This window comes from Pelophylax lessonae (assembly GCF_965119305.1).
Source record: "Pelophylax lessonae genome assembly, chromosome: 2".
Taxonomy (NCBI): Eukaryota; Metazoa; Chordata; class Amphibia; order Anura; family Ranidae; genus Pelophylax; species Pelophylax lessonae.
Genome location: NC_138769.1, coordinates 233,197,590 through 233,225,115, shown reverse-complemented (window position 1 = coordinate 233,225,115; position 27,526 = coordinate 233,197,590). Strand labels below are relative to the sequence as shown.

Sequence of the window (27,526 nt, the reverse complement as noted above, 5' to 3'; positions counted from 1 at the left end):
GCATTTTTTAATCTAATAGTGCCATCATTGATTTTGTAATTTGACCAACCAAGCCTTTAATTTCACCTCATGTTACAGAAAAGAAAATTCTTGGCTGGGAATCTGCTTTTCTTTCCAGGTCACAGCCTATGTACATTTCTTTTTCAATTCTATCTCCTGCGTGATTCTCCCATCATTGATTAGAAATTTGTTAGTTTTTCAAAAAATTTCCAACATGCTCGATCACTCGAGTTTGATGGCTGCACGTAAATCGGCTGTTGCTGTGGCCCACTAATGGTCGAAAATTTAACAATTCTTCAAAGGTGCGTTTTTTGAGTGTAAAATAGTTCAGGAATTCGACACGCGTATGGCCGGCATTAGTCTCCAGCAAGAAAACAGCAGCACAGTAGTGGCACCCCCCACTTAACTCATGAGACTAGCAGCCAGCGACAAATGTGCCTAAGATCTTACACTGCAGACAATCGGCTATGATCAAGTCACAGGAGTGCCTAGGCACCGGAGGTGCACTTATTTGTTTCTGGAGGAACTCAAGATGCTAGGTATGTTTTTAAGGCTGATTAGACACCATTAATATTTCTACATGCGCCTTATAACATAACAACAAACATTTACTAGTTCAGTTCCATTTAATTTTTGGTTTTGTGCAGAGTTATATGATGCTATTTGGTTCTCTGTGGTAACATATTGTTAAACTGAATATATTTAGGTGAATATTGCAACTGGCAAGACTGCTGAATGATAGTATATGGGAGTTTTCAGAAGGAGATGCCTAATACAAAGCAGATGCTCCTTCTAGGAGAAAAGCTTGCCAGTTTTCTTTGGAAAGATGCGACACCCCAGCTTCAGTCAGTCTGTTCTATTAGCAATTTCAATTCTAATTACTGTGCTAATCCACTCTATAATACAGTACTAAGCTGTCATTTATTGTTTGCCCCTGAAATGACACTGCATGTGACACTAGTATGCTTGGTTGCTGTTCTCTCCTCAATGCATAATTAATAGAGCTGCTCCACTCAATAAACATCAAATATGGATTTTTTTTTTCACATCCGATGCAGTTCTGTTTGCAATTGATTATTTTTCTGACATTTTCTAATTTTGCTTTGCAGTGACTTGAGCAATAATGGGGTCATGTCTGTGCAAGAGAACGCCTTTGCTCATATTAAACTTCAGGAATTGTAAGTAGTGAAATCTTATATGCATGACCAGTAAATAAAATTGTATGTTTTTAAATGCAGTTGCCATATTTTAATATTATTATTATTCAGGATTTACTGTATATAGCGCCAACAATTTGTGTAGCACTATACATTATTAAGAGAGACGGCACAGTTTAATACAAGCGAGTTAGAAGGGTCCTGCTCCTTGAACGTACAATCTAATAAAATAATTTTTTTTTTTTTTTTTTTTTTTTTTTAGCATTAGGGAATTCGATTGTTTAAAGGGACCTTGCTGCCTTACCATTTATTTTAACAGAAGTTCCTAAATTTCCAAATGTGCACTCATATAGAAGACATGGTATTTACCTGTAAAAAAGCCTCCCTTATGTAGGCATCTAAAAGTCTTAAAACTGTTGCTGGTAGACTCCATCTTGGATGTGATGGCAGCAGTTTCAGAGCTGTCACTCAAGCGGCAACATAGTACCTTCCTTAAAAATATTACTTTAAATTAGGGATGCACCGGTATTGGCTGATACCGAGTATTTTGTTTTGTACTTGTGAAAATGCTCCCAATGCCCAAAACCAATATTATGCGGTGCAATTTGCATCCATAAAAAAATTAATGAGCACAAATCGCACTGTAAAGAATTGCATGCCATTTGAACAGATATGCGGTGTGATTCCTGCCCAAATCCCATGCGGTTTCCAGCACTTCTCTTGTGTGAAACCAAGCTTGAGTTCACACGGGCGGTGTGGGAAACTCCCTGCATGACGGGTTCCACTAGCTCTGACTCCCAATCCGACTGTGGACCTCTGCGGCTTGAGCTCCTCCTGCCTCTACCATGGCTTTGTTACCCGCATTTCCAGTGTCTCCCCTCAGCCTCCAGCGGTTCAAGCCATCCACTGCACCCACTCCCCCCGGTTCCGCTGTACCAGATTGCCATGATCCCCTGCTGTCAGACGCCAAAAAGAAGCTTTATCTCCTCTCCCCTCCTAGCATTGCTTACAGTACAGAGTACAGACTACAGAGATACTAATGGGTCAGCACCATCGCATGGATGGCACTGGCCAATCAGTAGCTGTCTAGCCCGTACTGTCAGCACTGTAAGGGGAAGAGAGAAAGCCGCTGGGATTTCAAATCTCAGACCTGTGTAGCTGCTTTTCGGTGTATGACAGCAATCTGGTACAGCGGGAATAGGAAGAGGGGGTCCAGTGGATGGCTCAAATCACTGGAGCTTGGGGGAGAGAGCCTATGGAGATGCAGGAAACAAAGCCAAGGAAGGGGCAAAAGGAGCCAGAGCCGCAGCACCTGATGTCCACAGTCTGATCTGGAGTCTGAGCTGAAGTAACCGGTCATGCAGGAAGGTTTCCCTGCTCCTGTGTGAACTCAGGCTTAAAATCACTATGACAAGCCTGAGTTCACACAGGAGAGCGGTGCCAAAAACCGCATGTGATTCAGACAGGAATCGCAATGCATTCCTGTTTAAATTGCATGCAATTCTTTTCACTGCGATTTGGACCCATTCCTTTTTGTATAGATGCAAATCGCACCGCAAAGTAACAGAACTCTGTATCGGCAAGTACTTGGCCTAAAGTATTGGCGCTCATACTCGCCTGTAAAAAGAAAAGGGTATCTGTGCAATGCAATTTAAAATATTTGAATGTTTACTGCTTCTTCTTGCAATGTTTTAAGTTAGTGACATGGTATCTTTAAGCTTTAGTAAAAATCATAACTTCAAATGTGTTGCCTTTTTTCCACTTGTTCAAATTCTTCGACCTATTTTTTTTTCCAGTCAAGATTAGTGTATTTTTAGGTTTCTTGTTGGTTTGCTTTGTCCATTTATTGTCACATTGTTCATTCTATACATGTTTTTATATAAGACTCTTCTTTCTTTGATAACCTACTATGTGAATCTGCTTGCAGAGTCCTAAACACAAGCAATTTGCTTTGTGACTGCCAGCTAAAATGGTTCCCCCAGTGGCTCATTGACAGTGGTTTTCAGCATTCTGTGAACGTGAGTTGCGCTCATCCTGATTGGCTCTCCGGGCGTTCTCTACTCAGTGTGGATTCAGGAGATTTTGTCTGCGGTTGGTATTTTATTTTAATGCTGCCTTTGCAAGGTTCAGGGGACTTCCATTATTTTCCTCCTGCTAGCCTTTAAAAAAAGCTATTATTTTTCCTTTACAAAGGCATGCAAGTTATGTATTGTCGGGATAGTTTGCAAAGGATAGAACTATGTGCGGCACAATATTAAAACCAAAGGTCTCAACAGGTTTGGATTTAAAAACCCCCAACTGCAATATTGAAAAGACTAGCGTTAGCTTTTAACAGAACTTCCTTTCTTTTGTTTGGGTGTTTGGTAAATCCTTTAGATTGACCAAAATCATATAATAGGAGGTCAAACCCAATTTTTATTCAATCAGGCAGGCTCTTACACTACATAGTTGAAGGTAAACCTAAAGGAAATTAAAAAGGAAAATTGGGTAATGTATGGCCAGCTTTACGCTCACCCCTCAATGCAAGTGCTTCAGTTGTCTATAGAAAAATATGCTTGCGCACCAGTCAGATTGATTAAGATGAATGCCCAGACTCTGGGGCCATAAGTGACAATGTGAGGTTGATAAAAGCCTTATACTAGAGTATTACAGAAATTCTGCTACCAGAATGCCTTTAACTAGTCATTAATCTTTTTGCTGCCACTGACATAAGGCATAGGTCATTGGCAATGGGGGTATTTACACATATACACACACAGCTGTAAAGCCGTTCAATTATTTCCACAACCAGAAAGTGCACCTATCCCCTTTGCGATAGCAATAAAGTTGAGTAAAAAAAAAAAAAAAAATTAAAATTATACATCAACTCAAAAAAAAAATCCTTAATTTTAGATCCGTCATCATTTGTGACCTTCAATTTTCAATCTCTAAACACTTACTGCTACGTGCTGATTCGGAAAATCTATTCCATTAGGCAGCAGATAGCCCTGAAGCATCCTCTATACAAAGCCAGATAATAGGTTTTACTTTTATATTTTACTGCTTTTCAATTCTAGTGTTTCAAATATGTGTTTTTTTTTTTTTTTTTGCTTATTGATTTAAATGGTATTTTAATTTTTCACCAGATAACTTTCCTAAACCACAAATCAAATTACATCCTGAGACAACTGTGGCATTGAAAGGAATGAATGTGACGCTCACATGTTCTGCAGGCAGTAGCAGTGATTCTCCTATGTATACGGCTTGGCGAAAAGACAGTGAAATCCTCTATGATGCCAAAGTAGAAACCTTTGCCAGATTTTATAAATATGGAATGGAGCTCATAGAGTACACTACAGTTTTGCATCTGTTTAATGTGAACTTTACAGATGAAGGGAAATACCAGTGTGTCATCACCAACCATTTTGGCTCCAATTACTCCAGTAAAGCTAAGCTCACAGTCAATGGTATGTGTTTTTTAACTGTTGGTTGTAATGCAAAGTCATATATAAAAAGAATTGTATGTGCTAAAACTGTTTGTGTCCAGTTTGTAAATTTATTCTAAGCAACCTTTACAAAATACAGTAAGTTTTCATCCTGAGGAGATTTCACCTGTCTAGACAGGAAAACAAGAGTAAATTGGAACCCCATTGTTTAAGTGTAGTTTGGGCTGTGTGAGTCTTTCAGCCCCTGCTTCTTTCAAGAAGAATTTTTCCTTTTTTGGCATCCCCGATGGGCCCAGAAAGGGTGCCCCAGCGTTTTTCTACTAGCCCGAGGTGTGATCGTTCAGGCCTTTGGTCTTGAGGGAAGATTGAGCTTACCCCTTTCTTGTGTACGTTCACTCCACCAGGGCTGTGAGTGCCTCTTGTGTTTTTCGACATCAGGCCTCACTTTGCAGATATGCAATGCTGCCACCTGGTCTTTTGTTCAAGCATTCTTCAAGTTCTATTAGGTGAATGTTACTGCTTCCATCGTATGCCAGAATCAAGCGTAGGGTCTTTCAGACAGCCTTGAGCTGGGGACAGCCCCGAATTGTTTGTTTGTTCTGTTAGTGCTTGTTGTGTTGCCAAACCTTCCTGTGCCCCTCAATGGAAAATAAAGGAAATGGGATTTTTGTACGCACTATAACATCCTTTGTAAAATTGAAAGTAGTAATTTGGCCTGGTGTGAGGCTTATAAAATTCATCCCTGACAGTATTTTGTGGGGTGCTTTTAGGCTTTTCTCTAGTCTGGTGTGGAGATGTCTGGCTTTCAAGGGACAGATTCCAGCTTTGCTTGTCTGGTCTCCGAGATCTATTGCATCTCATTTCTTAATTAAGGCTACGTTCACATGTAGGCGTATTTCAGCTCTAAGGATCAGCTCAAAAAACGCTCAACAAGACAAATCCTATTCTTTTCAAGGCCCCTGTTCACATCTGAGCGTTCCGACGCCTTAAGCAAAACGCCCGACACTCCAAAAAAGTACATGAGCTTCTTTTTGGGCAGATTACAGTGTTTTTGCCCTATAGACTTAATGCAAACGCTGGAAAGGCGATATAGAGCGTTATACAGGCCTGGAAAAATGCCTATAAAATAGCAACGCCTAGATGTGAACTTCTAAAGCCTTTGTGCAGTGTGTCACACAGATTGTTCCTCCCATGCAGTCCTCCATGTCTCTGTGGAACCTTAATTTGATCCTGTTTTGAAAACTTCTGTTTTTGAATTAGGGAAAGATTTCTTTGTGACTTCTTACACACAACGAGTTCTTTTTGGTGCTCTTTATCTCTTGCTTTCCTACAAGGAACCCCTGCCTGGTTCTTTACCAGGATAAGGTGATGTTAAGTCCCCTGTCTTCGATCCCACGGTGGTTTCTTCGCTCCACCTGAATCAGGACATTGTGTTGCCATCTTTTATTTCCCAATACTAATCATTGTAAAGTGAATTTCGGCTTATGCAGCCAGATTAGAATAACTCCTACTTAATATTTGTTATATGTTCTTATTTCCATAGCATAACTTCTAAAAGAAAAATATTTAAAAATACCAGCTAATGTTTTAGATCCTCGACTCTTCGGCAAGGAAAATGTCTACCAGTTTATCAGGGGGCTGGGCAGCTGTTTTTGCAAAAATGAACCCTGTCTGTACTGTGCAGGCAGCATTTCATTATTAATTGGAACTAGATTTGAACACTGTCCAAACAAAGGGGTAAAGGTTTTTTTTTTTTTTTAAAAAAAAGGCTTTTTGCATTGTAAAGAGGTCAGACTGGCATTAAAAAACAAAACAAAAAAATAACCCTTGCAGTCAGCCATAACACCTTCTAAAAAAACATAAATTGTAAGGGGAAAAAAAATAGGTATGTTGTTTGTTTGAACAGGAACACATAAAAATATATAGTGGGGTTTTTTTTAGTGACTGCAAAAGTGGAGGAAAAAGCTTTCAGGAACAGGTGCTTAACACTTTAAATGTTTTAGCTGTTTGACTTCACCCAAAATAAACCGTTTAATTCTGAAAATTGGTTTTTGTTTGTTGTACCTCAGAGTCAGGCTGCTATTTGTTTGGCTATTGTTTAGTGAATGTCTGAAGCCTGTAGTATCAAGGGCAAGGTTTCTGCTTTTCTAGTCATTTTCCTTTGCTAGTCAGCATCAGGCTTATGCTTTTCAGGTTGAGGCTGCTTACCTGGTCCTTGCTTCACATGTTTAGTAAATCCTACCTGGCGGATTTTCACACACACTTTCACACCTCTGCAGATGAAGGTTTTGGGGCAGAAGTTCTTACAAGTAGCTTTGAAATTGGCTTTCCCCCCCTTTCCTTTTTGGGGTTTTGGGAGTGCTGGCCTTGTTGCTGTGTTGCTCATCCATCATGTTCAGTGCTTTGGGACATCCCAAGTAGTCATGAATATCAGGTGCTGTATGTCTTGTAACATACAATTAAGAAATTAGCATTTTTGGTTTAAAATCCTTTTCTTGGCGTACATTACAGGAGGATCCCTAATCACTTGTGTCAGTGTTCTTTATTGCTTGCAACTAAACTAAGGCTTAGCTCAGCTGGCTGGGAGGGGTCATGCCTGGGTTAGGATTCCAGACTTTTGCCAGTCCTATGTGTCCTGCGATTTACTCCCAAGAAAAGGATTTTCCAGTTAAATCAAAATCCTCACTTTTGCTTCGGTATTCTTGTTAAATCCAGCGCTGTCTCTACATGATCTCTTCTCGGCTACTAGATGGTAATGGCTTTCTGTGTTTAATTACTGCCATGTTCCTTTGGCCCATTTCCCCTGAGCCTAGGCTATCATGGACACACCTTGGGGCTAAATCATCACACCAGCCTTGGCTCAGAGTATTACTGCACTAAACAGTGCTCGTATGTCATTACATAAGTGCAGATGTAATAACTACCCACCACCATTGTGGAAGAGAAAGACCTGTGATGTGAACAGCCAGTTCACCCCAAAAAATTGGGCTCTTTACGAGTGTGGGAGATACTAAGGTTCCTCTTTTTAATGTGTTCAGTTAAGCATATTGTATATATGTGCTGTAGTTATTGTTTAAGAATTTCTTCAGTTCACCGATTGGTTTAAAGACTTTTAATGCAAAGTGTTTATATGCAGAGGTATCTATCCTTTGGCATGTAGTAGTTTTGACGTTTCTTTGTCTTTTTATTACAGAAATGCCTTCATTCCTGAAAACTCCAATGGATCTGACCATTCGCACTGGTGCCATGGCACGTTTGGAATGTGCAGCAGAAGGTCACCCACCTCCCCAAATTGCATGGCAGAAAGATGGAGGAACAGATTTTCCTGCAGCCCGAGAACGTCGTATGCATGTTATGCCTGAAGATGAAGTTCTATTCATCGTCAATGTTAAAATTGAAGACATGGGCCTTTATAGTTGTATGGCTCAAAATGCTGCAGGAAGTATATCAACCAATGTCACGCTGACTGTGCTTGGTAAGCCTTTAAAATGGAACCGCTGAACGCTAGGACATGCATATAACTGTGTATACATGAATTTGGCCATAGCAGAACATGTGACTGTTGCAGGGTCCAGCAGCATATGGGGCAGAGCACTGTCTGGTTTGCAAAAATACTTGCGCAGTCATGTTGAAACAGGAAAGGGGCCATACCCAAACCCAAAATTGTTTTTGTATGCTGATGGCTTAAGAGTTCACTGGAACTAAGGGGCCAAGCCCAACCCCTAAAAAAACAACCCCACACCATAATCCCCCCCTCCACCAAATGATTTGAACCAGTGCACAAAGCAAGGTCTATAAAGACATGGATGAGCACGTTTGGGTGGAGGAACTTGACCTCAACCCAATAGAACACCTTTGGGATGAATTAGATTGCAGTTTTCGAGCCAGACCTTCTCGTCCAAAATCAGTGCCTGACCTCATAAATGGGCTTCTGGAAGAATGGTCAAATGTTCCCACAGACACACTCCTAAACCTTGTGGACAGCAATCTCAGAAGAGCTGAAGCTGTTATAGCTGCTAAGGGTGGGCCAACTCAATATTGAACCCTACGGACGAAAGACTGGGATGCCATTAAAATTCATGTGCATGTAAAGGCAGGCATCCCAATACTTTTGACAATATAGTGTATATTTTGTGAGTATATACTTATTGCTAGCCAGTGGCAACCTCACTCTGACGTATTTCATCACTTTTTCCCACCCACCTTGGAGTTTGGGGTATTCTAGCTCCTCCTATTTGTATTTTACATATTATTAAATCAATAACGATCCCAATGGCGGAGTTTCATTTTTGATATGGCTGCAGCAGTTAGGTTGAAGTGGTAACTTATGTTTAGAACTCGCACCACTACAACCCCTGAGATATATAAAGACTGGTTATTCATCTCTTCAGTCTATTCCAAAAACTGAAATATCTGTTTTGGATTTACAAACACCTGTGGACCTGTTCACAACATAGTGTGTTGTGAAATTTCGCTTTAGCATGCCTCAAGTTACACTGCAACACACATACACATTGCTATCAGTCTTCTGCAGTAAAGGGTGTCTTGTCGCAGTGCACTAGGTGTGAAAAAGCACTATGCTAAGGGGCACATCTTTTATATGAACATAGAATCCCTGCATAAAGTACTGCTACTTGTACTTCAAAATATTGCATTTTGTGGCTTAAGAACTATTTATATAAAAAAAAGTTGCCTCAGATCTTTACAGTAGGATCATTGGCTCAGTCTAGTAGCCATAATCTGGTACTTTACTGAAATACTCCAATCAGGAAAATGCTGCATTATAATCACTAGATGGCATGGGCGATCCTAAAAAATAAGCTTCTTGGGCAAATTACAGTAAAGGTTTGTGACGGCGGTGCGAATAATTAAAAACCTTAAAGCGTATCTTCACCCTGAGAAACTTCACACCTCCCACCTCCTCTGGTCTTCAACATATTTTGCAAGCTTTTTTTTTTTCCTTTTTTCCTTTTTTTCAGACCTGCCCACCAGTGCACATCATATGCCAAGACAAATGGCATGTAGAGATGAGCTCAGGCGTGTTCAAGTTCGTACGTGCCCAATCCCACCAGGAAGCCGACACTGCACTCCGCTAATCACAGGCAGTGAGACGCTTCCTGATCTGTGCAGCTGCTGATCGGGAAATGTCTCACTGCCTGTGATTAGCGGAGTGCAGTGTCGGCTTCCTGGTGGGACCGGGCGCGTACAAATTTGAACACGCCCAAGCTCATCCCTGATGGCATGCACTGTGCTCCATTTGCCTCCTCGGATATGCACATATCCTATGAGGCATAGCTCGTCATTAAGGAAAGGAGGAGGGGGTGAGCTTCTCGGCACATCATCGGCAGGCTTGCCGGCTGAACCCAGAACAGCAGGCAGCCTCTTGATGACATGTTCAAACATGGTGGCTTGGTATCGAGTGTTACAGAAGAGAAGAGGTTCTCAGCTGGATATTGCTGTATCTGCTGGGTGGGTTAGTAACGAACATGTGCAGAACTCACCTCAAGGTAAGCAGGAGGTTGTAAAGGAAAAAAGTGGGGGTGGATGGGGGAAAAAGTGGATATCTGCTTTAATGTAATGTTGTGCTTTTATCCATGACAAGTATTGTGTATAAGCTTTTTGGAGTTGATAATGAGAGCTGTAATTTCTCATGTGACTCCATATGTGTCATCCTTTTTTGCACTTGTTATACATAAAGCTTCAGTGTGCAGCAAGTATCTTGATATGTTGTAATGTAGGATATTTTTTCTTTTAACTTTTGTATGCATCATGATCATATGTTCCCATTACGTCTGTTTCAGAAACGCCATCATTCATAAGACCCCTAGAGGACAGAACAGTTGCTCGTGGGGAGACCGCTGTACTGCAGTGTATAGCTGGGGGAAGCCCAGCTCCACGTTTGAATTGGACTAAAGATGATGGTCCCCTGGTGGTCACTGAGCGGCATTTCTTTGCTGCTGCAAATCAGCTGCTCATCATTGTGGATACAGGACCTGAAGATGCAGGGAAATACACATGTAGCATGTCCAATACCCTTGGAACTGAAAGGGGTCACATTAACCTTTACGTTCTGTCATCCCCCAATTGTGACTCTTCCCAGAATGTCCTAGGCTATGAAGAAGATGGTTGGACTACTGTGGGCATTGTTATAATCGTTGTTGTCTGTTGCGTGGTGGGTACATCTTTGGTCTGGGTTATTGTCATATACCATATGCGGAGGAAAAATGAAGATTACAGCATAACCAGCACCGGTGAGTGTTCAGTTTTACACTACTTTTAGTTTGCTTCTGGAGTTGCCAGAACACTGATTTATTAGCAAAGACAAGTGGTAATGCTGGATTTCAGCTATAGTGGCTAGATATGCTGTGGCTCAGTGAAGTAGGAGGGGTCTAATTAAGCACCATGGTCGTTAACCTTGTTATACATTGTCTTTAGGGACAAATGCTTATTTTAATAAAAGAGAAGTACAGCCAAAGCTCATTTGTCTGTACATCTATGGAGCACAGGAGTGCAGTTTGTTTTGCACTCCTGTGACCCATTTTGTTGGTCCTGGCACCACATCATCGCGATTATGGTGTCGGGATCCTCCAGGAGCCTGAACCGACACCCGGTTCTGCCTCTCAGCTAGCTGATGGGAGCCTGAGCCGGCCGCTCCCCACCCCTCAGCGCTCCAGTGAGTGAGGAGGCGGCAGAGCATAGAGTTGTCAGAACAAAGTGATTGGCAGTGTTCGATGGCATGGTTCTCAGTGTAGAAGCGCCGGGGTGCAGATGCAGCATCGGACCTATGCTGCATCCACCTAGGTATGTATAAATGTTCAATAACCTCAAACCCCATACTTCTCTTTTACGGTGACATTGTTAAAGTATATGAGCAGCTGACACTCTAGTTATCATTCTTGAGTGTCTCATGCGGTCTCTGCTCTCACCCCCTACATTGCAGCATGCTGATTGGCAACACATGTTATGTAGAGTAATACTAAACAATATCCTTATTCTCCAAAAATAATCCATACACATCCCGTTTCTTACTGTGTTTTTCTGCCTCCTTGTAATGTCCTCTGAGCTTTCAAACCTCCCAAAAAACAATAGAATGTACTTTTTTTGAGTTAAGAATACATACTTAAATAGATTTTTTTTTTTAAGCCACATTTTAGTGTCAGCGGTCACGAAGGAGGTTTTGTGGCGATACGCAAACAGTTCAGATTTCTGCATCTGTAGTATGGGCAGTTATGCCTCGTACACACGTACCGATCATCAGCCGACCGATCGGCCGTCTTTTGTCCAGGGCTGTCGTGTCCGCTGAAAAGTGCAAAAGACTGCACACGAATTTTGTCCGCCGACTGCAGAAGTGATGTCATGTGATGGTTAACTTTCCCTGTGTTTTTTCTTCTCTGAGCATGCCCAGTCTTGCAAATCTGCTGATTGTCGGCCGAATTCTATACTGACTGGCGAACAATCGGCCGTTCTGGTGTTGGCCAACAAAAATTTTAATGCTTGCACGACAGATTCTGTTCGGCCGAAAATGCGCTGTCGGCTGTCGGAAGCATCATACTAACAAGCCTACGATCGGTCGTCGGCCGAATCTTTACGGCCGACAATCGGTACGTGTGTACGGGGCATAAGGGTGGATTTAGTCATCTGTCTAATTCTACCTCTCTTCTGATGCCTGATCCACATTTGGATCACGCTTCAGTGACTCCTAATCACCACCTGTTTTAGCCCCATTTTTGTGTGCTGGATGTTTGCCGCATTCCCAGTTTGCCTGAACACGTCACATTTAACATGCTTGCTGCCCGCCGATCTCTAATTTCAGGTAGATTTAGCCCCGCGTGCGAAGGCAAGCACCGGCGGCTCAACTGCACATTTTTATCGTCAACCCCCCCCCAAACCGCATGTCTAAACTTAGATGTACTGTAGGTGAAATGATCACCAGAGCTTAGGATGTAGTACACTTTTTATTGGAACAGAGCGTACACAGGGTCTTTTTATCTTGCCATTTTCCATACATTTAAATGCATTTTGAAGGTTCTTTAGTTTTGTAAAGAAGATTAACCATGTTTTAGTTTACATCTCAGACTGATTTTGTCCTAGTAGTTATGTACCTTTTTAAAAGTGGTTGTAAACCTCAGACATGAAATATGAACAAAGCATACCCCTCTATAGTGTGTACTTGTCTCAGGAGTACTAAGTGTCATTTCTGTCTGCTGCTTCGTTCCTCTATCTGTATAAATTACTTCTGAATAATTTGTTGAACCACTTGCCGACCAGCTGCTGTGTATATACTGTGGCAAAGTGGCGCTATTGCGCGAAACGACATACCTGTATGTGGTTTCGTTCAGTTGCCACTAGATGGTGCCATCGCGCCCTGATTGGCTAGTGCGGATGTCTATCAACGAGTCTGGCGGACCATCCCCGGAAGGGGCAGAACTGCAATCTGCCTATGTAAACAAGGCAGATCACCATTCTTCAAGGTGACAAGGTGGAGATCTTGTGTTCCTGCTGAGCAGGACCCCTGGTCTCCGTCTTTCTTTAGTCAGTGCAACACACAAACACAGTTATTAAGCACCTCCTAGGGACACACTTAACCCTTTGATCACCCTGATGTTATCCCCTTCCCTGCCAGTGTCATTAGTACAGTAACAGTGGATTTATTTTAGCACTGATCACTGTATTGGTGTCACTGCCCCCAAAAAGTTTCAGATGTCCGATTTATCCTCCACAATGTCGCAGTCCTGCTAAAAATCTCTGATCACCGCTATTACTAGTAAATAAATAAAAATTCCATAAAATAGCCTATAGTTTGTAGACACTATAACTTTGGCGCAATACAATCAATATAGGCCTATTGGGATTTTCTTTAACAAAAATGTGTAGCAGAATACATATTGGCCTAAATTGATGAAAAAATAGATTTTTATTTATTTTTTTTTATACATTTTTTTGATTGGCTGTGTTATATAGCAGAAAGTAAAAAAATATTATTTATTTTTTTTTTTTTCTAAATTATCACGCTTTTGTTTATAGTGCAAAAAATAAAACCGCAGAGGTGATCAAATACCACCAAATGAAAGCTCTATTTGTGGGGAAAAAAAGGACATATATTTTTTGGGGGTACAGTGTCGCATGACCGTGCAATTGTCAGTTAAAGTAACGCAGTGCCGTATTGCAAAAAATGGCCTGGTCACTAAGGGGATAAAACCTTCTGGTCTAGAAGTGGTTAATCTGTGTGTTTCATCTGAGGCCAGTCACTTCACTGGGTATATATGAGGGTTTACAACCACTTTAAGCACTAGATGTTTGCTAATTGTACAGCTTACCACATGGAAAGAGAGACTTGGGAATGCATTAAAAACATCTGATAAAGCAAAAACCCTTTATATAAGCCATTGACATTTTTTATATGGGATTCAGGGGAATTAATGGCCTTTAAAGAGCTTGTTTGTGGCAATTTTCTTATTCTCAGAGCTTTCCATGGCATTTGCCTGTGGGATATATTATACAAGAGTGCTGTGTCTAAAAATTATTTTAAAAAAATGTGTCAGTTGCAATTGTGGCTACATATTATTAGTTATTTTTACGATTGTCCTGTTATTAGTTATATCATAGTCATTTGAAAGCCAGTAAACAAAGAGAATCCTAGATTTTAGAGATCTTTCAGATTTAGCCCTTGTTCACATCAGTGCGGCTTTGAAGTTGGGCTATTTCTGTGCGACTTGCTGACATCTGTGCAACTTCATTTACCAGATGTCAGTGCAAGTCGCATAGAAATAGTGCAGGAACCTTTTTCAAAATTGCTGCAACTTGAGTCGCAGCTTTTTGAACGGTTCAGTTGCCGCAAATGGGATGCGACTTGTCATGCAACTTTGAACTGGTACGTCGCACTGGTGTGAACCAGGGCTTTAGAAGACCCATTTATTTTTTTTTTTTTTTGCTCATGTACTTTGAAATTCTGAATAAATGTAGAAGATCATATGTATTTAAACTAAGGCTGGCTACTGCACTGCAGTGCATATGAAGTTGACATATTTTCTGACTCTCTTTACAGAGGACATGAATTTACCGGCTGATATTCCAAGCTACCTTTCTTCCCAGGGAACACTGTCAGAGCCACCAGAAGGATACAGTAATTCTGAAGCTGGCAGTCACCAGCAGCTTATGCCTACTGCCAGCAGCTGTGTTCACAAAGGAACCGATGGTATATAGCTTTAGATGACATCTAATTCAACCTGAACACATTTTTATTGCTTGCCTTATTAAAACCAAAATAAGATGTACTGGGTGGATTGCTGTACAGGAGCTTAGTCATTTTTTTTTTTTCTACGTAGCAAGCCAGCTGTGTAGGGCAATATAGTCATCTTATGAAAGGAAAGATTCCCCAGAACAGTGTATTGGATTAGTGATGATGATGGCATAGTAAATAATTGTTTATCTGTCAGATTAGAGTGTGATCATTTTGGTTGTCTGCATACAGGTCATTTTAAAAGATTAAAGCTGGTCATACACACAGATTTTTCTAACAGATTCCTCCATCCACTCTACAAAGTGAGGGTGGATGTATTTCCTTCCGCAGCTATTGTATTGACAGCTGGCTCCACCAGCTGTCAAAATACCCAAACAGTGCCATGCATTTGATTGGATGCAGCCACTGTTCGGCCATCAATGTTTCACCCAGTTTCTCAATAAAAGGAATTACGACCGGGAGATGGCCAGTGGGACGACTTGCTGAATGAATTTTTAGCCTGTTTATTACAAACTGGCCAAAATTCATACAAAGAAAAGTAATGGCAGAAAAAAAGACAGTGGTCCATCGTGTCTTTTTTTTTTTTTTTTTTTCTTTTTTGGACACGTTTGACTTGTTTTTTTTTATTTTTACACTCACTGAATGGATGACCTGTTTTACATCCACTCAGTTTATGGCCTGTTTTGAATCTGCCTGCTTTTTCATCAGTCTGGTGGGCAGCCATTTATAGACAGATAAGCAAATAAAGCGAGTGATGCATATGTTTTTGTTTTCCACCTTATGACAAAGAATCTTAAAGTGGTTGTAAAGGCACAAGGTTTTTTTACCTGCATGTAGGTAAGAAAACCTTCTGTGTGCAGCAACCTCCTCAGCCCTCCCTAATACTTACCTGAGCCCCCTCTCGATTCAGCGATGTCCGTAGGAGTCTTGCCTCTCCATGGACTCTCACTCCTGATTGGCTTACTGACGGCCAAAAGCCAATCAGGAGACAGAGGAGGTGGGGCGAGCCGCAGCTCCTTGTGTGAATGGACACACAGGACTGTGGGTCAGGAGCACGCCTGCTTGGCTGCTTGCTGTGGGGGCACCTGGTAGGAGGGGGGGGGGGGGGGCAGGAGCATCGACGTGGGACCTGAGAAGAGGATCCAGGCTGCTCTGTGCAAAACCATTACACAGAGCAGGTAAGTATAATTTGTTAAATAAATAAATATATATATATATATATATATATATATATATATATATATATATATATAAAACAGGTTTTTATTATCACTTTAAATTTGTCATGAAGTTGTTCCTATATTTACAAATTGTGTCTGCCTTATGATAAAATGTTAGTGGATTCCTCCCCCCTTTCCCTTTCTGAGTTTACCTTTGTCTCATCACAAAACTCCTGAATTTTATTTAAACATGGAGCCAGAATTCCCACATTTTACTGCAGCGCCACCTTTTTTTGTGATTGAGTATTGCAGCGGAGTCATAAAATGCAATTGTTTTCTTGAGATTGTTTGCATTTTCACAGTTTGCCAAGTACAGAAAACAGGGATCCCAGTGCTTACAAGGAATTGTGGGGAAAAAACCCAGACAAATAAGGTTGTTTCGCATTGACGTTTAAAGCAGTATTAATGCCATATCCTGCCATGTATTGTATTGCAGCTTACCAATAAATGTGATGGCTGCATTAGTTTTCTTTTTTGGGGATTTCTTTCTTCACCTGGTAATCCAGCCAGTAGGACTTTTGTTTTTCAAAAGCACAAGCTCTCTTGCAGTTACAGGTATGAGAAAAAAACATGTAAAACTGACAGGTGCTTAAAATGGTCGGCTTTTGTTTATGTAAAACCTTTATCCCAAACGCTCCCTTGTATCCCAAAAGGGAAAAAAAAAAAAAACATTTTGCTATAACTGATAATAAATTATTAGCCGGAGTTGAGCTTCAATTTGTTAATGTATTGAAATCTGCTAATACATCTAAAACTCCCCTCCCAGCTGACTGACAATAGCACTGACCAAATGTGTCCCCTGTGTACCTTCATCCAGAGTGGCGTGTCTCTAATACAAGAGGTGTGTTACTGGCCAGATTACCAGAGGGGGGGAAAAAGCCTAAAAAAAAAAAAAAAAAAAAACTAATGCAGCTATCATATATAATGAATGGTAAGCTGCAATATATTTACCTTTTTGATTTGGGGCTTTATACCACTTGACATGTGTGGGGGGAGGGGGTTGTGTGACACAGACACAGATCGCTGATTCAGCTATGCTGAATCTTGTGATCTGCCCCTGCCTGTCACATAATTGCACATATATTTTTAGTATTCATAACTTTTAAATGTGTGTTTTAAATAAGACATGTACATTTTCCCCAAAGGATTATATGTAGATACTGGAAGTGAGGCAGATGCAGAAATCCTGAATACTCCATTTGCAGCAAATATGCAGAATAGCAGAATTCCCCCATTATATGGAGTTCGTGGAGGCATGCACCCAGGAGAGATGCGTGACAGTCATCCAGGACCAGGTGAGATGTCACTTGCACAAACAATGGTTGGTGTTTTTATTTATTATTTGTATGGCTATTGGTTTATCCTAAAGTGGAAGTAAAGCCTCCTTTCATATTCAGCCAAGGAAGCTGCAATCTTGTCCTCTATTAAATCTACATTTGCTATGATGCTGCACATGTGATCAATTATGACAACAGTTTGGTTGAGAGCACAACCAATGGGAGTGTTTCATTTCCGGCATGTAACGGTCTTTTGAAACTGTTTAATGTATGGGTTTGTTAACGCTTATACCACTTTCGGCTCGCCTACTGCATATATACTGCGGCCGGGCTGCACAAAAGCACATACAGTGCATACATTCTGTGGGGACAGAAAAAGTGCGTCCTGTATTTACTCATACCGGATATCAGGACTAAATAGTGACCATAAGGGTCCGCAACCTAAAATAGTAAACAGGATGTGTTAGCCGCAATGTGAGATTTCTAAAAATATTATAAGATGTTGGCAGAGGATTGATAGTTCTGTCATATATAAAATAAAAAACGAAATGGAAGATTAGCACTGTATCTGTCTCCACATGCTACTGCCAGGAGAGAATGTGGCAGCTGGAATACTGGAGACAAACCAAAGGGATCCAATGAAATCTAAAATAAAGTGAATAAGAAGGGTTAAAGCAGGAGGCTGACCTCCAACTCCTCATTCAACCTTCCAGGTGCCAAAGTGTCCAAACGGTAAATCCAATAGGACTCTCTGGCACATAGACATTTAAAGCGTTCTGCTGCAGGGAGATTTTTTGGCATTACCTCAATCCCCCAAACTGAGTTCATGAGAGGACTGATTGTGATTTGTGTAGAAGTATTTGAGAACGCTATGCTGATCAGACCCTGCATTCACTGGTCGCCTGTGCTCACCGAATATCTTTTGAAGTGTGCAAATAGTGCGGCCAACATAAAGCAAGCCACAAGGACAGAACATACAATAAACTACAAATTCTGATGAGCAGATATGAAAATCAGAAATGGTATAGCATTTACTCTTAGTCTGGAACTCTTTTTGTCCACAAAGGACATGTTGGCAGGTGAGGCATAATGCCATACAGCATAAGATACATGCCTTTGATGATAAAAAAATCTTCAGTGGGGCACGGACTGGTGGATTTTGGTTTAACTTTATTAGGGTGCTATCTTGGTTTTTACGTTTCTGGCACGTCTATATGAAATGAGAGCTTGATCTGTGATAGTGGATCCTCTTGTAGAATGGACCGATGTTTTAGGAATATACGGCTCCATGTTTCTGAATTGGGTGTGAAAATTGGTTGTGAATCTCATCGGTTGTACTGCTGGTTTTAGCTTGTCAACTATGGCGTCATTCTGAGGCATTCTGATGCAGAAATTTCTGGATAAGGGCTATCCAACCACTATTGTGTTCTATTTCCATTGATTTTATTTTATACTGTGTGATTTATGACACAATTGCTTATCTAGTCTTGTAGTAGTCTTGTAACACACTTCCCAGCGCATGTAAGCCTATTTTAGTGGGTAAATAGGTGCAGTTTGGAACCGCTTCCTTAGTGTTACTCAGACACGCCCAGGGTCCTTGGTTCCCTACTTATACCTCTTCCAAAATGGCAAGTCAGAATGCCTGATGAGGGAGCATGCATAGTCCGAACATGCGCACATCCCCGCTCCACCTGACATCTGGATGTGATGTCGGCCGGCTTCTTTAGAGTATACCCGTGTCCCAGGAAGCGTTGGGAGTCACCAGCGCAACCGTGACGAGAGGCATTCCACATTGTATGGGCAGCCGTCCTCCCCCAGAGCGGATGAACACTTTATATCCAGACACATGCGCTGGCATCAAGGTTATCCTGTGAGTTTTATTAATCTGTTTGGAATAAACATACCCTTTTACTGCACTTAGATGGCGCTGCTCGCTTTTTTGTTTTGTAGCTGAAGTGGTTAATCATACAGTACAGGACACAGGCTGGACATTCATAGACCCTGGGTTAGAGCTGCACGATTCTGGCCAAAATGAGAATCCCGATTTTTTTAGCTTGGAATAAAGATCACGATTCTCTGTGTAACAAAAGAAAATTCGGATAACTTTAAGGTTACGTTTTTTTTTTTATTCATTAAAGTCTATTAATTGCGTTTGAAAGACTGCTGCGCAAATACAGTGTGACATAAAATATTACAACAATCGCCATTTTATTCTGTAGGGTTTCTGCTAAAAAAAATATATAAAATGTTTGGGGGTTCTAAGTACTTTTCTAGCAAAAAAAAATGATTTTAACTTGCAAGAACAAGTGTCAGAAAAAGGTCTAGTCTTTAAGAGGTTAAACTTCCTTTCTCCCTGGCAGAGGGAAGGAAAAGATACAATGTAATCATTTTGTTTATAGTTACTGGGATGCTGATAGGCATTTGCCAGGCTTTTTTTTTTTTTTTTTCCCACAGCTGTTTTCTCTGCTTCCTCGAAGCTATGCAAAGAATCAAGCATATGTCAGGTTTAGATCGTCAGGGGGGGTGAATTGAGAACTCGATTTTCATACGATTAATCGTGCAGCTCTACCCTGGGTTATAGTTGGCTACTTTCAGGTGATTGGTAGCAGCCTATAACCCAGGGTCTATGATTACCAGTCCTGTACTGTACTCCAAGATAGGGAATTTTTTAGGCAAGCCAAAATTCCTCTCTTCCATAGCTTACCTAATTTGCTAGAATTGTTTGTATTCACATAAAGTATAAACAATTACATTTTACAAAGTTTCTTTAATGTTTTATCCAGTGCAGTTTTAAATTTGACATCTGTATTTGTTTCTGATCGGAATGCATTATGTTTGCAGGTGCTGGACAACATATGATCTGCTCAGATTGCTATGATAATGCGAATATCTACTCACGGACTAGAGAATATTGTCCATATACTTACATGACTGAGGAGGACCCAATGGACCAAACTTTGTCTAGCTTTATGTCACAAGTTCCAAAGGAGACTTTCCTTTCTCTCTCTAATGAAGTGGGAGCATCTGCTGCTAAGAGGGATATGTCTGCATTCCTCAACTATGACAGAAAGGAAGGCGCAAAACCCAGCTGTGGTAAGCAATCTGTGTTTTCTTTTACTTCTGTGATTGTAAATCTTGCTGTTTTTTGAAAGATAGGGTTTTTGTAGTATCCAGCTCTTTAAACTGAGCACTAAAATAACCACAGCTGTGTATCCTTATTTGCTCCATCTCTCAACAGGGATATTATTCATACAGAAGCCATATGAAAGAACTGCTATATTCTACACCAAAAAAAACTACTATAGCTAATCCTAGAGGCATTTCACTTTTTATTTCTTTTTACTTTTTTGTAGATTACAGTATGGACTATTCTTGTGTTTTATCCATTATACAAAGCTTCAGAGTAAAATTTCTCACATTTAAAGCGGTTGTAAACCCTATAAAAAAAAAAAATAAAAAAAAAAAACCTGCAAGACAAAGGCATAATGAGCTAGTATGCATCGCATACTAGCCCATTATGTGTAACTTACCTTAAAACGTAGCCCCGACACGGACCCCCGGACATCGATGCGGGCGCTGCCATGATCCCTCGTCGTCTCTTCCGGGTTCGGCGGCTCCGGCGCGCTGATTGGCCGGAAGAGACGGCTCCAGCGCGCTGATTGGCCGGAGCCGCGATGACGTCACTCCCGCGCATGCGCGCGGGAGTGATTTTTCCGGCAAGCTCCCGGCAACTTAATTGAAGGTCCCCCCGGACCTTCAGAGCGCATGCGCCGCTCGCGCGAGCGGCTGCATGCACTGTAAATATCTCCTAAACCATGCCGGTTTAGGAGATATTATTTGTACCTACAGGTAAGCCTTATTATAGGCTTACCTGTAGGTAAAAGTGTCAAAAAGCGGGATACAACCGCTTTAATGTGGTGTTCAGAAAAGGGTGCAAACAACCCTTTATGCAAGTACAATATAAAACCATATATATTTTATTACTATATAGCTGTGTCTCTCTTCACATGTACATATTATATTGCTTACAATAGTGCTGCTATACACATGCCCCAGTGCTCTTAAGCTTATGTATAGAACTGTGTAACATCTGTGCAGAAATGCAATAGAGCTTGATATAGCAAGCAGAGATGAAAGCTATGTCTTACTGGTAAGACCTATATTGACTTCATTACTCATTTAGAAAAAAATAAGGGCAGATGCAAAATATATGCTTTAAGGGCCCAGAAGTAAGTGTTGAGGTGGCCTCTACAATGGAAAGGGCAACATGAATGTAGACTGGGTATAAACTTGGCACATTGTATATATTTGCCAGCACACCACGGATCTTCAGGTTGAGTCCAAATGACTTTATTGTAGTATGATCAGATCACAAACAAGATTGTGCAACATCTTGGAGTTAAGCAAGGCCCCTTCATCAGAGATGTGATTATTGTACAGCAGTTGTGCAAAATATTTAAATAAGCATCCACTGATTATGACCAATGATTGGATACCTATTTAAATATTTTGTACAATTGGCACATGCCTGATGAAGGAGCCCTGCTTAACTCCGAAATGAGTTTGGACCGGTGTGTGATGGCTTTTGACTTCTGTTGATTTGCAAATACTTCTTTCCTCCAAGTGTTTTTGAGATCAGTTTTAGAGGTTTAGAGTTCATTGACATAAGCATTTAACCTCATTCAAAGTTACCTCAACCTGCTTCAAGCTTCTTTTGTATTCCTACTAACTTGTGAGTGAGATACAATTCTGAATGTACAAGGGTGAGTGTCTGACAAAAGCCTATTGACACTGGCCCTTTGTATAGTACAGTAATGGCTTCAAGTCTGTCTAGGCTGGGCAAATTACTCTAAAAGTTAAAGTGGAAGTTCAACCAAAACCTAAAAATTTAATGCTAAACCTACTCTCACTCTAGCCACATTTTAAGCCTTATTTTATCTAGCCCTGTAAAGAAAAAAGTTGCTATAATTGCTAGAAGCTGCTCTGGACCGGTCCCAGCATCCGCTGTCAGCGGCGGCTTCTGTGTTTTGATAGTGTGCAGGAGAGGCAGCAGACAACAGAAGCCCCATAGTAAGTCTATGGGTCGTATTACTTCCCAGGCTTTTTTTTCCCAGCAGTTGCTAATGCTGGAGACCAGACTGGATTGGCTTAAGAAAAGGTAAGTATAGCGATTATCTTCACAGGGTTAGATAGATTCGGTTTAGAATGAGGCGGAGAGTAGGTTTAGCATCAGATTAGGTTTTGGCTAAACTTCCACTTTAATTAAAACATTCAATGTACATCTAATAAAAAAATGTCTGATTTTATTCTGTAATATGCTATAGAAGAACAGTGTCTCATATATATTTATTTTTTCACACTTACAGATTCATGTCCAAATTGGCCCATACAGAAAGATGGCAACTTGGCGGCATCGCACCCTCCCTTATGCCACCATTCTGTTGGTCATGAAAAAACCTTATTCCGAAACGAAGGGCCATCTTCAGTCAAGGCAGAAGAGCATCCCCTGCCAAGACCTTGCTTGAGATCATATGACCAAGACTGTGACCTAAGCAGGACTCTATTTATTGGCGATTACAAGGAAACAACCTAATCATACCAAATGAATCTGCAAGTCAGTTGACTTTGTGTGGACTACCTCAGAATTTACTCCATGGCCAAAAAGTGCTATAATAGGCTTGTTTACAAATGTTGAGTGGACCAATGCAAAAAAAAATGGCACTGCATTGAAGTGCAAAGAGGTAAATACTATGTAGCTTGGATTGGTCAAAACATGAGCACTTGCCGCTTCTACAGTTATTTGCTTCAAAGATCGAGTCAGTTGGGACATTGGCTGTGACCATAGTGGCTTATGTGATCTCCTGAACTCCAAATGGACATTAGTGACATGTTCCAATGTCACAGGCTCACAGTAAAGTGGATGTACTCGTGGCTATGTGTGCAATGTCAGCATATGCTCAAAGAAAACATGCCTAAGCATGTACCTTCACATCTGGTACTAGCAGTCTTATGCAAGTGGTACTAGTCGGAAATGCATACAAGTACTGTGATAATCAGCAATGTTTTTTGAACATTACTGCAATTAACATTAAAGCAGTAGCTATGATGATATGTTATTTATACCAGCTATATCAAGTGAATTTACAGTCTAAGATTACAGAAACCTAGAATTAAATAAGAAAACATTCCATGAAAAGGCAACTTGTGCGATATTGCTTTTGCTACATTCAAGAGCTTTAACATATGTGAAATCAAATGTTGGCATTATTCTAAAATTGCTGCTCCGGTAACTGCTTAAAAGTGCTGTAACCTATAGTAAATTTACATTTCCATGTTGTATTGGAAAGATAAATCCGAGTCTGGATGTTACAGTATTTTATGCAGCTGCTTGTTGCACCAGGGATAAAAAAGGAAGCAATCCCTAGTATATTTTAATTTAAATTCTGATTACTGCATTAATATATGGTTGCATTCTTCACAATTAGGTTTATGAACTTCCATTACAGCATTTCAAGAGATAAAAATGAAAGTGGATCTCCAGGCAACGTTGTTCTTTCACAGTCTAATTTATACATAGTTATATACACGCTAGCTGTCAGCGTTCTGTCTGCAGAGGTAAACGCTATTCTGCCCCCTAAAATCATGGTTATGGCCTTCGTTTGGTGACCAAAGATTAAAAACGGTTTCTGAAGTTCTGCTTCTTAGTCCATTCTTCTCCCTCAACCTGCCAATGGAATTGTGAAGAAGCAATACCACATTAATATGGTTATCCCTCTGCTCCCCCCTCCTGTAAGCATGTATGCAGAGTTGGTGTCAATGCTGTGTAAATCAGTACATCCTGATTGGCGCAAAGAGCTGTACTCTCCCAGTTTGGCGTTGAGTACGTTGTAGAGGTCTGTCATCAAAACCTATTTAGTCAAAATGACTATCTGCTAATTTGTAAAAAGAATTTGCTTAACTGGATTACCTGTTTAAAATATTAGCTGGGACTAATTTTAAGAAAATATTGAACTGATAACCATTTTAGGTTGTGATATAAATCTTTTCTCCGCTTGTTATTTCATTGATCTTCACCCCTCAATATGCTCATTCCTGGTGTGATCAGGTTGGGTTCAGTTTATTTTGCAAACAGGACTTTGCATGGTTTTCATGAAATTTTTTGATCTTGTCAACATGGACTCCTGATTTTTGAATGACTCGCGGACTATTGATTTTTTTTTTTCTTCCATCCAGTTAATAAAATACAGTACAGGCAGTCCCGAGTTACAAACATCTGACTTGCATATGACTTGTACTTAAGAACGGCTGCAGTGCGACGTCACGTTGGTCCCGGAAACCATCTGCTATCTTGCTGCTGACCGCATACTGCCACCTACTGTCTGGTGGACCTATCGACAATCCCACATCACTGTATGGCCAGTTAACCCTTCCCTATGCTATCCAAAACGTAAAAATATTTTTTTGGCGGCTGTTAATTAAAAAAATGTACCTGTTCTAATGTACATACAAATTCAACTTAAGAACAAACCTACAGAACCTGTCTTGTTCGTAACCCAGGGACTGCCTGTAGTACCAACAACTGTGTAGTATAAGGGCCCACCTGACGTTATGTCATTTGTTTGCATTGGTTTGGTAGCCTGGTTCTCTTTTGTTGCAAATGTTGGGAAATATCTTGCCATGGTCTTCTTATAATTTATTTCTTGTTACGCAATGCGTTGGTAATGATTCATTTTATTTAAACAATGTGCATTTATCCTTTTCCTAACCTAAACCACCCCCCCCCCCTCTTGGGTGCATACTTAACTTAATTTAATAGCCACGATTCTGCTGTTTACAGCTTCTATGAATAAAAGAGTCCATGAATGGAGGGGCGTATCTTTAAATCAGTTGCCGGTCCTCCATTATTAGAAGCTGTAGTTCAGCTTCTAGAAATAGAGTAGTTGGGTGGAAAGGACAGGCGTAGTTGGGCACTCTTGAGAGCTTGTGGCAGGTCCAACTGTTCTATTAACCCCTGCCGCATCGGAAGATTACAGGGGTAGGGAGCATGCACGGAGGAGGATTTCAGCCAACAGAAAAGGCATCAGCACAAAGGTCACATCATACTTGAATGTACGTTATGTCTCTAGTGCTGATTATTTTTATTTTTTTCCTCATTTTCAGTGCACTTAGGCTTTAAGAATAGACAGTATGTTGTGTTTTTTGTTTTTCTACTTATTACCCTGTCTTTGTTGCACATTGCATTCTTAAAGCTGAATTCCAGCAATCCTCTTTATATATACCCCAACCCCCGAAAAAAAAAAAAAAAAAAAAGCTTTGTGCTTTTATTTTAACATTTATCTGAGGTTTTCTACTATAAACCTGTAAAGAAAAAAGAGGTTATAGAACTATCCGTGAGTCTCTATTGTACATGGGCAATTGGAAGGAGTCGGGTGGAGTACACTACAACAATGATTGACATTTTGATATCATGCCTATCTAATCCTACTACACACAGCTTTGCCTAAATGTGTACAGTACGAGACACTAAACCTGATGCTGTGTGTTAAACATGTTTGCTTCCAGGTTACTCTGCACAGAATAAGGCAGGCCATAGACGGAGCCATCTATGAATGAAGGGGCATACCTTTAAACCTGCTGACCGTCCTCCATTCATAGAAGCTGTACCAGCATAGAAGCTATATAAAGTAGCTGGGTGGAAAGGATGGGCATAGTGGACACTCTTGATGAGAGCCTGTGACAGGTCAAACTGTTCTATTGACAGGAATACGTGCCGTCCCTGCTGGGAGAAAACTGATAATTGCTAGCTGCTATATAGCAGCCACTAGTGATAATTGCAAGTAAATCCGGCAAGCTGGTTGTACCCAAGTTGATCGTTCCTGCTAAACCGGTGGAGATTTGAACTGTCTATGGCCTGCATTAGACGCAAGGCCAAGCTACTCTTTCTTAGACTTTATTGCTTCTTTATGAGTGGATAGTTCAGCACATATAATCGCAGAAAAAAAAAAACACAGCGAGTCAGTTGTACTCACTGAGAAACAACTTCAGTTACAAATTGAGGGCAACACATGAACATGCAGTGCACTGTCGGCTGATGAGGAGTTCCTTCATTGTGAAAATGGGGGGACGGGGCAGACTCTTTCAGATGAAACCAGCTCTATGGTTGTGTTCACCATATAGGACACAGCAGCAGTGAGTACCGCATTGGCTTTTTTTGGCTGTTGTGTCATTTACACTGCCTCCAGCCTTCACTTTTGCTCACAGCAGCAGTGAGTAACACCCTGCATAGACCAGGAACAGAAAGTGTGCCTGCTGCAATGCTGTTAAATGACTTCTAAGGGTGGGAAAAAATTAGAACCTTTGGCATATTTTACATCCAATTTTTTAGCTCACATGGTAATTTTTTGAGCAGAAAAAAATGTGGTCAATGTGACAGGACACTATATAACAAAGCGATAATGCTAGTATTGATCTTGAAAGCAGTATTTAGTATGGTTAAGTAACAATCGAAAAAATTAAAATACAAAGTTAAAATTTTGCAATCGGCAACCTATATCCAACATTCATAAAAAAAATTGAGACATGGCCAATAACTCAAAACTCGATATAGCGTGCATAATATGATGCTTGAGCTCATGATATACTTGCTCATTCCGCCATTGTAACTTAGGTTATTGACCATAAGAATTCCCTTTCATAACTCATGTTTATGGTCTTTTTATTTGGTACTTATACTAATGATCCAAATTCCAAGATTGGTTTATTGTACTCTATTCCACAGCCTCTTTAGTTTTCCAGTGCACTTTATTAAACAGAAATGACACTTCGCCCTGTAGTTTACTAGGTTACTAAAATCCATTATATATGGTCGTTGAAGGTAAACTTCAAGTACTTCAAAACATGTTCTAGCAATCATTCTTTGTATGAAGATGCATATCTCCAGTACTGTCTTGACAGAAGTAGTTACGGACAATCAAGTGTATGGTTAATCTTCCATTGTTTCAAGGAATCCTAAATCTCAACCTATACTTTACATTCTATTTTTACTATCTTCTTTAGCTCTACCAACAACTATGTAGTACAAGGCTGGCCTGATTGTATTAATTAGGTAGGTCCTCGTTTTATCCAGTTTTGGCAAATTAAAAGGAGGTTGTAAAAGCTGTAATGTGTATGATCAGTTTGAGGTTACCGGTTCTATCATGGTACATTC

General features: G+C 40.6%; 1 protein-coding gene across 1 annotated transcript in view; it reads left to right on the top strand.

The window, feature by feature from the left end:
- Nucleotides 1-23,900, top strand: part of LRIG2 (leucine rich repeats and immunoglobulin like domains 2) — a 111,014-nt gene extending 87,114 nt beyond the window's left edge. The window contains exons 11-19 of the mRNA XM_082246119.1: nt 1,110-1,178; nt 3,085-3,248; nt 4,283-4,603; nt 7,776-8,057; nt 10,384-10,833; nt 14,628-14,777; nt 17,188-17,337; nt 20,161-20,412; nt 22,686-23,900. Of these exons, the coding sequence (XP_082102245.1) occupies nt 1,110-1,178; nt 3,085-3,248; nt 4,283-4,603; nt 7,776-8,057; nt 10,384-10,833; nt 14,628-14,777; nt 17,188-17,337; nt 20,161-20,412; nt 22,686-22,912 (2,065 nt within the window). The 3' untranslated portion in view covers nt 22,913-23,900. The remainder of the gene's footprint in view (nt 1-1,109; nt 1,179-3,084; nt 3,249-4,282; nt 4,604-7,775; nt 8,058-10,383; nt 10,834-14,627; nt 14,778-17,187; nt 17,338-20,160; nt 20,413-22,685) is intronic.
- Nucleotides 23,901-27,526: the final 3,626 nt, after the last annotated feature.